Raw genomic sequence first — 16,432 nt, 5'->3', positions numbered from 1 at the left:
ACTATCAAGATTGTTGTATGTTGATCCTTAATAAACTAATATATTAATATTTTTACCAAAATAGAGCCTAAATTAAACAAGAAAACTTTACATCTTAATTTTGACAGTGAGGGAATCTTATACTATTCATTCAACTTGTCTTGTTAGGATGAATGACACTTAATGAATTCACAACCTTCAGCACCAGTTAAACAAAGACAGGTGGTGAAAAAAATATGGTGACAGCATAGTCATTCACATGAACATTAAATATTACAAAACTTTTACCACCTATGGAACACACCCACCATGCTACTTTTTCCTATGTCGGTTTCAAATTTTTCTCTTTTACACTTTAACAGCTAGGAACATTCCTATCTTATAATTGAGATAATTTGGTGAGGAATGGTGATAAAGTTCATTCACATTTGAGGCAAAAACTGCATTGCCAGCTAGATGAATAACCATCAAAGTCCAAGTGTTTTCACACATAAAATAGTTAGAGATTACATATTTGGTAGGTTTTATCATGATCAGAATTCCATGTATTTACAAATACAAACATTTACATGTATTATTTAATCAAAAAATAAGTTTTTGTTGGTAGGTCTAAAGCGACGATTTTAGTTGCCTTACTATTGAACCGGTCCTGATTTAAGATCGGTCAAATTACGTTTTCATTAAATCATTTAAATCATTGATTTAAAATCAAACCGTCAAAATCAGTTAGTTTGTCACACATTTAATGTATAAGAACCCAAATCTATTTTATCTATTCACCAACTTATGTATGCTCTTTTTTATTGAAAAATAGAAGAAAAAAACTTATACATGCTTTCCATTAAAAGCATGCCAAATGGGCAATTTGACACATCATTGGTTATGGACAGACAAAATTGAAGGGAGACCTGGCTTCTTCATGTCAAACTCTTTATGATTACAAGTGCCTAATTTTCAAAAAGTTGCTTTACACATTTTCCATTTTCTTATGATTATCAATTCTATGATCTTTCTTCTTGGTCTTGGTCTTTTACATATATTTCAAACTAGATCATTTACCTGAATAGTGTTGAAAGTGAAGTTGTGAATAGTTAAAATGAACAAAGTTTGCATTATTGCTTATGATGTACAAATACATTTCAGTGTTTGAAGATTGTATCTATGTTCATCCTCATACATCACAATACTACTCAGAATCACTGTAAGATTTCCCTTTCCTTTCTTTGAATTAGTTTTTGTTTCTGTTAAGAAAAAAAATGCTAGGTTTCCAAATTTCATGCTGCAAGTAATGATGATCCTAGGTTTTCATGTGTTTTCAGGTGCTTAAATTTTCAACATCAATTTGTAACAGTATATGATGAAATCTCTGATTATAGCTGTTTCCATAACCATATGCTTCATTGCTTTTGTCATATCTAAGATTTTCATCTCAATACTCCTCTACAAAAGATGGAGAAGAAAGCATATGATCTATGAAGAAGGTTATACAGGTATGTATGCATGCAAAAATTAGTTCTCCTACTTTTGTTCTTTCAGAGAGAAAATTAAGATGTATAGGTTTTGTAGCCCTGACACTTTTGATCGAAGGCGTGTCCCAGTGTCTGACATGTACTACTGTGTGACTCTGACACGACATTGACACATGTGATTACATTAAATTGTCATTTTTTCAAAATTGTATCTGTGTCAACTTGTTGGTGTCCGTGTCTGTGCTTCATAGTAATAGGTTTTGCTTGGATAAACAGCTTAATTAGGTGATCATAGCATACGAGTCAAACTATTTTCATATAAGTAATAAGCTATCTTGAAGCAAATAAGCTGAAAACAACTTATGGACATGTCATAAGTTGTTTCTATAAGCTCACAAATGTTATGTCAATAGATAAGCTCATATAAGCTAATCCAAACAACCTGATGATAACATAAATTGATTGGATGATACAGGAGGGAAGATGGTGATATTTAGGTCTTCAATCCTTAAATCTTTAACAACTGATATGGTGTTAAAGAAGACACAGAAACTGAACAACAAAGACATCATTGGTTCTGGTGGTTATGGTGTGGTTTACGAACTAAAACTTGACGATTCCGCGGCCTTTGCTGTGAAAAGGTTGAACCGCGGAACTGCTGAGAGAGATAAATGTTTCGAGAGAGAGTTGCAAGCAATGGCAGACATAAAACACCGCAATGTTGTGGCTCTTCATGGATATTACACTGCACCACACTACAATCTTCTCATATATGAGTTAATGCCTAATGGAAGTTTAGATTCCTTTTTGCATGGTATGTATTTTCAATTTCAAACATTATAAATTCTATGATTTCTTGAAGCATGGATAAACAGCTTAATCAAGTGTTTATATGTAAGCTATTTCTATAACTAAAGATCATATAAAGTCAAACAGTTTTCATATAAGCTATAAGCTATTCTCGTAAGCTATTCTGGAGAGCTTAATGAAATAAGCCTAAAACAGCTTATGAAGTAAAAAACTTACCGTATGTTACTGAGAGTATCACCATTCCTTCAACATCTGATCCACTGACAGAAACGTTTAACAAAAGCTTCTTGTTAAGATTTCAAGAATAATATAGTGATCATTGAACTGTGTTTTCTAATATCAAAGTTGAAAATGATGTAGGAAGATCAATGAACAAGAAGATTTTGGATTGGCCAACAAGACAAAGAATAGCTTTAGGTGCAGCTAGAGGAATATCATATCTTCACCATGATTGTATCCCTCACATTATCCACAGAGACATCAAGTCAAGTAATATATTGTTGGATCAAAATATGGAAGCCCGAGTTTCGGATTTCGGATTAGCCACATTGATGGAACCAAACAAAACTCATGTTTCAACAATTGTTGCTGGAACTTTTGGATACTTGGCTCCCGGTATAAATACAACCTGATCGGTTTAACGTAGTTTTTCACTTTCACAATACTTGTGTGACAAATTCATGATTGTTTGCATGCAGAATATTTCGATACAGGAAGAGCAACAGTCAAAGGGGATGTTTACAGTTTTGGAGTTGTGTTACTGGAGCTTTTAACTGGAAAGAAACCTAGTGATGAATCATTCATGGAAGAGGGAACCAAGCTTGTCACATGGGTAAGACATGATTCGTAGGATATTATTGCGTTCTTTGATCTCAAATAAGAATTGTAAAGCATGAATCTGTAGAGCTTGATCGGAATAAAATCAATTTGGGAGGAACTTTTGTCGTCCCCCAAAATCACTTTCGATATACACATCCAGAAAAGCACAGTTTTCATGTCGTCCGAAAGTACACTTTCAAAGTCATGTGAAGGGTGGAGAAAGTTGCACTCATCAATTTGTGTCGCTTGTGCACATAAAATAGGACAAGATTTTGTAGTTCAAAACTTAGATTACTTAAATTATAGATGCAACTTTGGAATGAGGACTTACTTTCTTGAAAATCATTTTGCTATTGATGGAACAGGTGAAAGCTGTTGTTCAAGAGAGGAAGGAGGAGTTAGTTCTTGATAGTAGTTTAGGGTCATGTTGTCCAATGCATGAGGTCAACAAGGTGTTTAACATTGCAATGATGTGTCTTGAACCAGACCCTTTGAACAGACCAACCATGGCTGAGGTTGTCAACTTGCTCGAGAAAACACAGACAGATAGAGTTGTTACAACATCCTGATGTTCATTCAAAATCCCTCAGCTAAAGCTTCTCAAGAACCAGCCGCGGCAGAGTTGGAACAAATATTAATGTTTCGAGAAGCCATATTCAATAACAGCAACAATGACAAAGGCCTTTTTCCTCCTAAGTGGAAGAAATCATGCTCTAGAGCAGAAAAACTAAGAAAAGAAAAATTACAGAAATGTACGGTAAAATATGTGGGGATTTTGAGATATAGAGAGAAGTTAATATGCATTTCGATATGATTACATTGCAATCAAGCAAGTTGAATATGTCAGGATTAGGACGAGGCTAACATAGATGTAGCATTGGTCTGCAAACAACATGCATGCATACTACTGAGTACTGATAACCGAACAAGTGTGTTTCTTTCTAACAGAAATAATACATCCAAATAGGTCAAGTAGACATTCAAAGTTGTATATTATTTATTGGCCAAATCAAATATTTTATATCATTAGAAAATAATTACTTGAACAAAGTTCCGATCGCTAGAAAATAAACACTAGAACTAAGTGACAGCTTATTATTATACATACAGCATACAACGGTGCACCATAGAGCTTAACTGCAGTAACACATTCAAAGATTGAACGATTTGAAGTAAACATGGATGCATGAAATTTTCTCAGAGACGCTATTGTTATTATTTTTACTCGAGTACTTTTGACAAGCATTGAGCAACTGAAGCTTTCAAGGAGGGAGAAACAGGACTGTCTCCAAGGAATACATCAAAAAGAGCATAAGTCACATTTGCAGATTCAATTGTAGCATCCGCGGTAGATGGAATCCCTTCTGATGAGACAGAAACCTGAAATCACAAAATTTAGTTTGAACCATTTTTCGCAAGATAGAAAAAGTGAAAAGGATTGAAAATTAACTTACAAGCAATTTGGTAGGGTTCAACCAAGTCAAAAAAATGAAAGTTCCTTTCTTAAGAGGGCGATCTTGAAAGACGCTACGGAAAGTAGTCAAAGCAGTTTCATCCGCAGTTGTTGGTTTTGCAATTCTTGGTGATATGGCATCACTTAAGGCATCCCAGAAAGTTTTACCATCAACATCTCTTACAAGAACAATTTGCAATAATTTCTCAAGGGGAGCTGCAATTAGCAAATAGCACTTTCTTATCAACTTATTCTCTAAATCAGTGTTGTCAAATACTGGTTATAGCAACATTATAGCCTAGGGGAATTTGAACAAACTACTGTTGTTCCATGATACCTAATATAATACAAAGTGTTGTGAAATAACGACTATAGCGCTCTAGCATAGCAGAATTTTACCAAACTGGAATTTTCCGCAATCAGCTATTGACAACACTTTAAGTCTGTGAAAGTGTTTTCAAAAGAAATAAATGGATACTAAATTGTTACATTGGAAAATGGTCTTGAACAAGGAAGATTTCCCTTGAATAACATCTTTCGACTGCCCTTTCCAAGCATTCAACTCATTTACGATAGACTGGTTTAGATACAGTCCAGAAGCATAGACCTTGACGCCAATAATAGCAAAAACTTTTTCTCTGTATCCTGAAATAGGTATTATTATCAATCACAGCTTATAACATTGAAAATTTTCATATCAATACTTTATCGAAACCTACTACATTCTACCAGACGGAAATAATTACGGGCCAAAAAATCCAAAGGTTCGCCATACAATACCATTATAAGCATAATGCTTTCAAGATCATAAGTTGTATTAAGTTCGATTGCTAGATGCATCAAATTACAAATTTAACAAAATATTTAATTCTACAAAATGGACTATCAGAGAATGTGGTGCCTCAAAGTTTAACCTTAGATATGTAAGAATCCATTTTTCAACATTTATATTTTCAGATATAATCACTTCGCCTGTAGTTACTGAAAGATACAGCTTATTATCGGGCTAGAATTACATATTAATTGACATGAAAATTCACAACAAGATTTTGAAAGGAACGTAGATTCAAAATTGAAAGTACATATCCATGAAAGTAAGTTTATCATCATATCAACCGACTTAGAGACAAGGTCATGATCAAGTTAAAATACCACAATCAGTGATCTTGGCATATCTGCATGAAATTGCAACATTATATATCTTTTCTCTCAGAACTTAGTAAAAATAGACCATTTAAAATGTTGTCATGTAAATATTTTTTGACATGTCATGAGTATAATGTGATACTATGTCAACTAACCAGTTCCAAACAATGTTAATGAGTCTGAACAACCCGGGAAACTTAAAGATGTCTGAAACTTCACATTTGTTGCTGGTTCCTCAAGGTATTCAGCATTTGCTGCTGCAGTATTCAATCATATAACCAGATAGATGTCAATATTTGTCATCACTTAACAAGAAGACAGACTAAAAGAAAAAAAGTTGTTATAAATGATCAGTCAGCTTTGGAAAGAAATCAGAAATCTTGTCCAAAGCTTAGAATGCGAGACAATTTTTTTTTAATGATATACGAGAAAATCTTCTAGCTTTGAGGCCTGGTAGTTCAATCAAGACCTTTATACGGGTTTGGATCCTCTCCAGTCAGCGGAAAGTTACGGTAGGAGAGAGTAAGACACCGTGAATAAAATAATAAAAATTAGTATAATTTTATTCACCGTGTCTTTCCTGTCCTACCGAAACTTTCAAGCGACTGGAGAAGATCCCAACTCGTACACTTTGTGCTGATAGACCTCAGCCACGTGATGGAAATCTAAACATCTTGCAAATAATTTGAAAGTGAACCTAACTTAGCAATTACGCTCTCTTTGTCTGTCAAAAAGGATACTGTCATATGAGACTCAGGACATGACGTGTCACGCAAAGACTTTTAATTTGTTAACAATATCATCAAAAGAAATATATAAACCAAATTTCATTGCTAACAGTCAGATATCCTCACTACCTCACTTTTTCTACTTGTTATACTGTTTTGATCTACAAGCAAAGGGATGCAATATAAAATGAGCAAATTTTATGTTGAGGAATCTAAAAAAGCTTCCATATTCGCCAAAAATATGTAGCATCCATTGAAGAAATTTCTTATTTTATAACTTTCCCAAACTTTACAACTATTTGCTATTTCTTGTAACTATTTCACAGAATATGTCACCAATGAGGTATTATTTTGAAGGGCTAAATATATTTATGGATTAAAACATGCAACAACCAGTCCAAAAGTTCTAGCTCAACTGGCAAAAATACCAAAATTGTCATGCCGGACATCAGGATTGGGGTTCGAACCCCGGCTCTTCCACCGGTGCATGTGAGTTTCTACCAAAAAAGTAGAAAAATGCAACATCCTTAACCTTGTTCAGATATATTACTTGTCCATTGTTGCAAATCCAACTAATGGAGACAATTCACCCATATATTACTTTATGCATTCATCAACTATCTCAGAAATTATAATAATAAATTAATTGACACCACAATCTTCAAACTTTTCACTTTCTCTTTTTCTTTTTGGCCTTAAAAAAAGTCGAATATTTTGCTGTGAAAGTTCAAAGATGAAAGTAAATTCCAATCTAACCATGTTAGCCCTCCAATTCAATCTGCAAAAGTTTATTCTCTATAAAAAAAACTAATTAAACAGGATTCAAAAATTTGCTTTTACTTTAACATCTTCTAATTACAAATATTAAAAAAAAAAAAAAAAACATTGTATATCAATCTAACATGCAGTGTGATATAAATATAATTAACAATCTTCACAAATGCATCATTTTCATTAAAGTTAGTTTATTCTCCATTCTGCATTATTAAATGAATAAGCAAAAAAATCAAATAAAAATAAATGGCAATGACTAGATAATCTTACTTACCAGCAGATGAAGATGAAGATGAAGATGAAGCAGCTTGTGGAAAGAAATGGGGGTGTCTTTTAGAGGCGAAATGCAGAGAGGGGGGTGTGAATAGTGAGAAAGAGTGAACATAGTTTAATGGCTTTGAGATTCTTTTGTCAATATAGAATCTTGTAAAAGATGAAAAACATGGCAGTGTTGAAGCTGCAACAGTTGTGAACATTTTAAGGATTTTGTTGGAGGGCTGAACTTGAACAAGAACTATAACTACTTTCACTTCGGTTTTTCCGCTGTAATCTTTTGTCTATCTTTTTCTTCAAGTAAATTCCTTTTTTCATTTTGCTAAGTGAAAAAAATTAGTTTTTGTTATCGAATAATTGATTTTATTAAAAAAGGTTTAAGTAATTAATTTATGTTAGAATATATATTTTTTTAACTAATTACCTAAATTCATTTATGAAAAAATTAAATAAAAGATTGTAATACATATCATAAACTTTAACTCTGTAGAATAAAAAAACACGATTCAAAAACAAAATTGTTCTATTGATGCAAAATTGTTCTAATTCAGTTTCAACAATGATTCGACGTTAAGAAACATAATAAACATCAATTCAAGTATATTAACATCAAAATTAACAACACTTTTCATTTCTACTTTCACAACTTAATCACTAACATTACAATTTTTGGGGACCACTCCATCTTACTCATTTATTTGGCTGCTTAGACTAACAACTAAAATCTTTCCATTTTTTCATGCTAGGATTGAATGACTTTTTCAAGTCTCCTCATTTACACTACCAAATAAATAAATCTTCCAATTTTACTTCCCTTAAAGGATTCAAACAACATCAATCAATTTGTCACTTCAATTATTTAAACAGCTTACAAGCATTTACAACAAAAAACATATATCTAAAATCAAAGTATCATAGACCATATTTACTACATCAATCGTAGTAACTTTTGGATAAAAACTATGTAATTATTATTTTTATATCTGTTTGACTTATATTTTAAGATAAAACTTTTATTATAAATTTCTTAAACAATATCTTTAGAACATTTGTTAACAATATCCTTCAAATATATGGCTTAGAAAGCCACATTTTACACTTAGACAAAACACTTATATAAAAGTGCTAAATTATATCAACTATTTTCGTTAACCATTTCAATCGGCTATATACCGGATACAAATACAACATAAAATTACCTCTCCAAAAAGAAACTAAATGAGTCAAGATTCACTATATTTTCATTTGTACACAATGACTGTCACTTTATTAAAAAAAATTGTTTTAAAATAAATGTTATGTCCACTTTCAACGTGAAATTAATTATTATTTTTACAATTACGCTCTATAACAAATACTATGTACTTTATTCCCAAAATATTTTATTCTATTTTACATTTATTATGATTGAAAACACATCAATAGTAAATAAAATTAATTTAATAATAGTGTCGTGTTTTTGACAATTTTATGCATCATCTAATCGAATACATTATGAAAAGAAAGAAAAAAATTAAATCACACTTATCTTAAAGCGAATTAAAAAAGGGGAATGATAACTTGTGTCTTTAAAATATAAGTTAAAAAATCAAATATAAAAAGTTTTTTCTTGAAAATTATGCATAATAGTCTTAAAAATTTTAAAAATTATATTTTCTAATAAAAACTTCTTTTTTATTCTTAAAAAATACACAAGTCCTGCACAAACCCCATCCCATCCTACATGATCTTTTTATTTTTGTGATATCTAAGATTCGAATCCCAGACTTTATATATATTATGCATTGTCCTTACCAAGACCTCCACCCTACATGATCTAAATGATAAAAAAAGTGGGGTCATTGTTTTTCACATAACACAACGGTTCTCATTCTCCAATAATATGCACCCACCCCATACCATACTGCTTCCATTTCCAATAAAAAGACGAAAATCTAAAAAGTAGATCATCAAATTGGAGAGTAAATCTAAGAAACACACAAGTACAACTCACATCACATGTGCATCTACCTTTTTTTACTTCCAACTTTTTCCTTTGAAAGTCCCCACATACATCAACTTGTCTCAATCTCAACGTCTCTAATTACTACTAATTTGCCGTTAATGTATCCGTTAAAGCTTACCTCACATTTCTTTTCACCTACTCTTTTTTCCTTTTTAAACCTCCTCTTTATTTCCACACTCACTCACACACACTCTAATCTACCACTATATATCATTCAGCTTCTCATTCACTCCACTGCCACTGAATAGTATAGCAGTACTAACATTAGTACAACGTTGCAGACAAGGCATCATAACCATGGCTAAACTACCTCTTCTCTTTTTCCTTCTTTTCTTGTCTCTCAAATCAGGTATGCATGTGTCAGATTTTCTGTTTTCTTTAAATTTGTTTGTCTTAATTTGAGTTGTTGTTTGTTGAGTTTTTAATGTACTACATCAACACTGGTCTGGTCTCATTTTGTTTTTGGTTTTGGTTTTGTTTAATCATATATAAGCTTCATATCACCTTCAAAAAATATTATACAAGCTTCATCACTCATTTTTTTTGGATACAGTTTTCATATCTATACATTTTTTTAACCAAAATTGGGACGTATATAAGCATCTTTAAAATGAGTTTTATTAATTTCAATATTTTCAGTTAGCAAAATTGAAATTTCTAGATTCTATATATCAATGAGTATATATAGCATGAGTGTACTGTACGAACATTACATTATTGAATTGAACTCAGATCACTTAAACAAAGTTTTAAATTCGAGTTTTGTGAATAGAAAAATGTAATTTGCAAAGTTTTTGGGCAAAAATTAGTCATTGACAAGTAATATGGGTACCAAAAGAAAATGTTGTAATTGCTCCTTGTAATAATTGATCTCAATAAACATCACCTTTACTTTGCACATTAGTCCAATGTTTAGTGATATTAAATATCTACATGAGAAAAGTAAGCTAAACAATTACTATTAACCAATTATCCTTCAAAAAAAAAATTTACTATTAACCAATTAAATATATAAAAAAAATTGGGGGCAAAACAACGTACAATTAATTGAATTTAATCAAGTTTACAAATTAATTATTTTTAGGGAAAGTTTACAAATTAATTAACACTAATATTTTTTATTTCTTTCCCTCTTTTGACATGTGCAGGAGGGAATATGATCATGGTTAATGGGCAGGTAAATATTACTAATCAATTTCTCTTGTAATTTGAGAACCAAATAAATTACATAAAGTTTTTTATATAATTAAATTGTGTGATGATTTATGAAAAACACAGAAAACTTGGTGTGTGGCAAAGCCTTCATCAGATCAAGCAACACTTTTGTCCAACCTCAATTATGCTTGCTCCCACGTTGATTGCAGAGTTCTTCAGAAAGGATGCCCCTGCTCTAGTCCTGAAAATCTCATGAACCGCGCTTCCATCGCCATGAATCTCTATTATCGATCTAAAGGAACGGACCACTGGAACTGCGATTTCAGAGGATCCGCTCTTGTTGTTGTGACCGATCCAAGTAAGTCACATTGTTTCATGTTCTAAATGAAACATTGCCTTGACATCGAAACCAATCATAGTTCTAAATTTCGGTCTGCAACCATAATTGTGGTCTTTGCAACAACATTGTAACTGCAATTATGGCCGCATCGACTTCATTTACTTGTATTTTTCCATAATATTGATGTTCACATCGTAACTACAACCGGTGGTTGCAACCGCAATTTAAAACCACTAACCAATTTACAAGTTTGATATGACTTTCTAATGTTACATTAATCTTTTTCTCATTCTGAATTGCAGGTTATGGTAACTGCATTTATGCATAGAAGTGGACTGGTCACTAGTACAATATACAAGTATAGTACTACTATAGTATGCTATTTAATTTAATTGGGTTGTCATTTCAAACCATATGGATATAGGCATATGCCACGCTACATTAAATCAAATGTGCCCTTAACTTTGAAGTATCTTGAGTAAAAAAAATACTTTGAAGCATTTTGAATAACTTTTTCCATCTAAATTTTGCACCAAATAATGTTCAGATACCAATTAAATTTACACTATTAATTTGTACCCATCCGTTCATTTTTAGTTGTCGTCTTTTGGTTTTTCTATGGTCGTGTTTTCCTTTCTTACTCACTCTCTTTGTATATTCATATCATATGTCCGTTCAAAATATTTAGATAGTTTGTTTGAAGATTTAATCAGAGATTTTAAAATAATTTTTGACAAAAGCTTTTTCGGGTCGACAACATCAATCTCGACCTATTAAAAGCACTGTATGCGAAAAATCGTTTAGATTTATATGAACTATGAACAAAGTTAAAAAATTTAATAAAAAGCAATTCAAATTAACTTGAAAAGGTTAATAGGACTCTCTCTCTCCCTCCCTCTCTCCTTCTCTATCTACCGATTATATGCACAAAATCTAGTTTCCAGTTCAACACTAATAACATAACTATTTGATTTTGACAATTTCACAAACACCACTTGTGTGCAATTTGCACCAAGCTAAATTCAAAGCTTAAAGATTCAATTTTTCTAAGTTACTAGTTTAAAACCCTTGTAACCAAGTTTATACAAAGTAGTAGCAAAAAAATTAAACTTAAAGTTCATTCTTTCTTGCTCGAATCACTTAAAGGTTCAACCTAGAAAAATTTATGTGTTTGCAGAAAAATTTATGTATAAGTTATAACAATGCAAAGTAAAAGAGATAGAGCGAAGAAGATGAAGACAAAGATTTACTTAGGCAGTTCTCCAATTGTCCTCGTTATGGGCAAGTCTTTCTTCAATAATTCCTCAATAATTTGCCGTGTTCGTATCTATGAAGCACATATACAAACACGGATATCGAACACGACACGGACACTGACACTGACACACCCACACTGTTAATAATTTGAGAAAATCATATAATTTAGTGTAATTATATGTGTCGGTATCGTGTCGCACATGAGACATGTTCGACATCGTGACACGCCTAATATGAGGAGCGTATGTGCTTCCCAGATTGCCATTGAAAATATTTGTTCACAAGAAGTAAAACAAAATCCAACCCAATTGAATCTTCAATCAAGATAATGATGAACTTTAATTGTCAACCAAGATCAAGTGCTCAAATCGTTTAAATGGTCCTCCGCTCGTTACTCATTTGCAAGATCCACTGTCTTCAAAGTCTTCACCTCGGTTGAGTCTGATTGCAACGATTTGTGACGAAAACCCTGAAATTCAAATCCTAATTTGGGAGGAAAACCCTAATTGTTTTTATGAGAAATCCTCAAGAATCTTCCACTCAAATTATAGAACACACAATTGAACAAATGATTATTGTCATACCCCAAATTTGGACCATTTGAAATCTTTTTTGTCCATATTTTATAATAGTCTACCTGCTCTTTTATTCGTTTTTTTTACCATTTAAAACTCGTGTTTTTCGTCTTTAACCATTTAAAAACTGTCATCTTGCATTTAAGTCTCTGCTCGCTTTTTACAACAGTTAAAATCACTTCATCTGTATTTTTTTTATAACTTTTAGACGCATTTTATATTTAAAAGTTTTAGTCATAACAGTCAAGTCATTTTAAAAGGTCTAATTGTATTTTCAAAGTCGTGTCTTTTTAATCATTTCAACCGAAATTTCGGCAGGGAGGATACTTTGAAGTACCTCATGTCAAATTTCGAAGGGACTTTTTTTATATTAATTAATATTTTATTTTTATTTTATTTGTTTTTTTTATTTTTCTTTTTGTTTATTATTATTTTTTTTATTATTATTTTTTTTTAAAAAAAACAAAGAAAAGAAAGTCACGTGAACTTTCTTTCTTTCCTTCCTCTTTTCTTTTCCTTTTTCTTATTATTATTTTTTTTTTTTATTTATTTGTTAAGTCTTTATCCCCAAGTCTCCAACAGGGGTAGTTTGGTCTTTGATCTGTACCAGAGCCAACCCTATTTTGTCACTATAAATACACTGTCAATCATTGAGAAATGGGTCCAAAAAAATCACTGTTCATGTCAGAAAAAAAATCAGCATCAATTCACAAACCCTAATTTTCTACTTTTCCAACCCTTTTTCAAATCAAGCACAAAAATTACAAAAAAAATAGCATGAGTTTAAGAAGAACATTCATGGGTTCATAGGAAAAATCCAGCAACACCAAAACTTTGACAAAACCTCAAATCCATTCATATAACCACACAAATCACAAACAAGCATAAACAAGCCAAAACCGAACCGAAGCAATCAAAACCGGACCGGACCGGAGAAGAGCAAAACGAACCGGAGAAAGGGGAGAAAAACGTGAAGCTCTCCATTAGAGGTAACTTTTGATCCTTTCCACCTCTTGTGTAGTGTTGCTAGTGTTTTTGGTTATTTTGTATGAAGTTTTGTTTGAAGCTAAGATTGTAGATCTAGGATTTTTGGTGCATGTTTCAGAAATTATGAGTTTAGATTTGAGTAGAGGAAGGGAAGAGGTTTGTTTTGGTGCAAAAATTTTCGAAAAAAAGCAAAAAAAAAACTCCGGCGCGGCGGCGCTCCGGCCGACCATCACGCCGGAGCAGCTCCGGCCGCCCCTCTTCATCTTCTCCGGCCGTGTTGTTCTTGAGGGAGGGGAGAGCTTCTCTCTCTAAGTTTAACTTAGAGAGAGAAGTGTTTTAGAGTTGTGTTGATTTTTTTGTTAAACTTGCTTTTATAGTAATTTCTTTTTTGCCGGATCACACGCGCGCGTACTCATAACCATACAATGCTCCATCGCGTTAGTAGCCATCAGATCTGGATCGTTCCTTGATCTGACGGCCACTGTTTGATATGTCTTTAAATTATGTATGTGTTCTGCTGTGTGGACTGTGGTATGTTTTCTGTTTGAACCGTCAGATCGTTGATCTGACGGTCGCTGTGCTCTCTATGTTTCCTTCTCTATTTTGTGTTTTTTTTTTTAAACCCTTGGATCTTTGATCCAATGGCTGTGATGAGATATTGGGATTCAGATCTGGACCTCTGGATTCATCCAACGGTCCAGATTAGATCCTGCTGAGCCAATATTTTATTATTTCTTATTTTTAATTGTCTTTATTTTTAAATACTGTTTTTTACACTTTTTTGACATTTTTGTGTTTAGAAAAATTCCAAAAATATTTTTCTCACCATTTTAATTTTCTCTAATTTTTAAAAATCCATCCTATTTGTTTTCTTTTAATTTTTTTTTTTTTTTGTGTTTATTTCTTATATGATAATCTTAATTATTATTTGTCTTAATTCTTGCTTATTATTTCTTATGTCTCATTCATCATAATATTTCTTGTGATTACTAACTATTTAATTTTTGTCTTGAATCATAGCATGCGCATTTAATTTTCCCATCATTTTATTTTGTCATTGACTTAGTGTGTATAAATAGGAAATTGATGTAATTTTATTTCTTGCATTTTTATTTTGGCATAAAGGCCTTAGGGTTGTATTTAGGAATTGATGTAATAATGTAGGTAACACAAGCACCGACACAAGCACCGACACATGCACCGACACTACCACATTTTATTTACCGCTTTCCGTTAGTTTTTACGACGTTACGTTAGTTTTCACCGTTAGTTTAGAAAAATCATTTTCTCAAAAAATCGAATATGCGAAACTTCAAAAATCATTTTCTTAATAACGTTTTCCCTTTATTTTCTTAATCAAATTCTCAATCAATTTTAATTCAACTTCAATCATTTTCAAAATTTAAAATCAATCAACCTCACTCATTTCTTTTATCTCATGCCTTGAGGCCTCTTTCTCTTCTTAAAACCATTTTCAAAAAAATCTTAAAATCAAACTAACCCACCAAAGAATTTTTTGAGTGGAACTACGTCGGTTTTGATCCCTTCCCAAAAGGGTACGTAGGCAGAGGGCTTGTCCTTCCAAATCAAATAAAAATAAACCAAAAACATACTTCTTCTCCCTCCATTCTTTTACTTAGATTTTTAGGTAATAATTTTCAAATAAGCAATGAATGTAGCACAAGATAAATTAGGTAAGAGGTTCCTACGGAATACCGTAGACGCTTAGGGTGCTAGCACCTTCCCTTCGCGTAACCAACCCCCGAATCCAAAGTCTCAATAAGGGTTTTTACTCATTTTGTCCCTTCCCACGAATAAAAATTGAGAGTTCAAAGATTGACGATTCAAATCAATCAATGGTCTGATATCCGAAAATCGAGGAGCACAATTATGTTAAAGAATTAGACTCTGCTTGGTAAAAATAAGCTATAAGCTAGCTGATAGCTGGTGACTGATAGCTGATAGCTTATAGCTAAAAAGCTTGCTTATTAAAAATAATGTTTTGGTAAAATTAGTTGTTGAAGTGGCTGATAAGTATAAAATGACATAAAAGAACTTTTTTTTTTTTTAAATATACATATAGACACACACATTTTTTTGTAATGTATTTATTTTTTAATATTTTTAATTATAGTTAAATATGTTTTTGGTCCCTATAAATATTCAAACTTTTTGTCTAAGTCTCTATAAAAAAATTCTTCGACCTTTAATCCTAAAAAAATGTTCACCGACAATTTTGATCTCTGCTTTATGAATCCCAAAAATAAGAGAAAGGTGGAAACAAAATGTGAGCTAGAATATATAAAATTTTACAACGTACAATGGACTAGTTATTTTTTCCTTTAAAAAAAATAGTCTAGTTATTTTTTGTGTGGTGTACGACAGGTTAGTTATAGCAAAATATAAAGCATTTTCTTAAAATATATATATATATATATATATATATATATATATATATATATATAAAGTGCTCCTTAGAAAAAACAACGTGGCAATTTTTTAAGGGACAAAATGGGGCGGTTATAAAGATGACCATGGGTAGTTGTTTAATTAAAAAAATAATTAATTTAAATTAATAGGGCTAAAGTTGGAAAAAAAATATAGAAAACTACCAGCTATAAGCTAAAAAGCTACTTGAAACAGCTATAGGCTAAAAAGCTAC

General features: G+C 31.9%; 3 protein-coding genes across 3 annotated transcripts; 2 read left to right on the top strand and 1 right to left on the bottom strand.

The window, feature by feature from the left end:
- The first annotated feature begins 514 nt into the window (after positions 1-514).
- On the top strand, positions 515-4,073 carry LOC25487137 (receptor-like serine/threonine-protein kinase At1g78530). The gene is made up of 6 exons (XM_013608996.3): positions 515-1,180; positions 1,299-1,469; positions 1,924-2,262; positions 2,619-2,873; positions 2,957-3,090; positions 3,443-4,073. Exons 2-6 carry the CDS (start codon positions 1,334-1,336, stop codon positions 3,644-3,646), a joined length of 1,068 nt encoding a protein of 355 aa, XP_013464450.2. The 5' UTR covers positions 515-1,180; positions 1,299-1,333; the 3' UTR covers positions 3,647-4,073.
- Positions 4,074-7,738, bottom strand: LOC25487136 (fatty-acid-binding protein 3, chloroplastic). Its single transcript, XM_013608995.3, has 5 exons — positions 7,453-7,738; positions 5,832-5,933; positions 5,020-5,175; positions 4,532-4,746; positions 4,074-4,457 (listed from the first exon to the last, which is right to left on the bottom strand). Exons 1-5 carry the CDS (start codon positions 7,652-7,654, stop codon positions 4,299-4,301), a joined length of 834 nt encoding a protein of 277 aa, XP_013464449.1. The 5' UTR covers positions 7,655-7,738; the 3' UTR covers positions 4,074-4,298.
- Positions 7,739-9,630: 1,892 nt separating this feature from the next.
- Positions 9,631-11,547, top strand: LOC25487135 (glucan endo-1,3-beta-glucosidase). Its single transcript, XM_013608994.3, has 4 exons — positions 9,631-9,805; positions 10,605-10,633; positions 10,735-10,969; positions 11,254-11,547. The coding sequence occupies exons 1-4, from the start codon at positions 9,754-9,756 to the stop codon at positions 11,277-11,279; spliced, it is 342 nt and encodes a 113-aa protein (XP_013464448.2). The 5' UTR covers positions 9,631-9,753; the 3' UTR covers positions 11,280-11,547.
- Positions 11,548-16,432: the final 4,885 nt, after the last annotated feature.

The sequence above is a fragment of the Medicago truncatula genome, chromosome 2, assembly GCF_003473485.1.
Source record: "Medicago truncatula cultivar Jemalong A17 chromosome 2, MtrunA17r5.0-ANR, whole genome shotgun sequence".
NCBI lineage: Eukaryota > Viridiplantae > Streptophyta > Magnoliopsida > Fabales > Fabaceae > Medicago > Medicago truncatula.
This window is presented reverse-complemented; position numbering and strand designations above follow the sequence as displayed.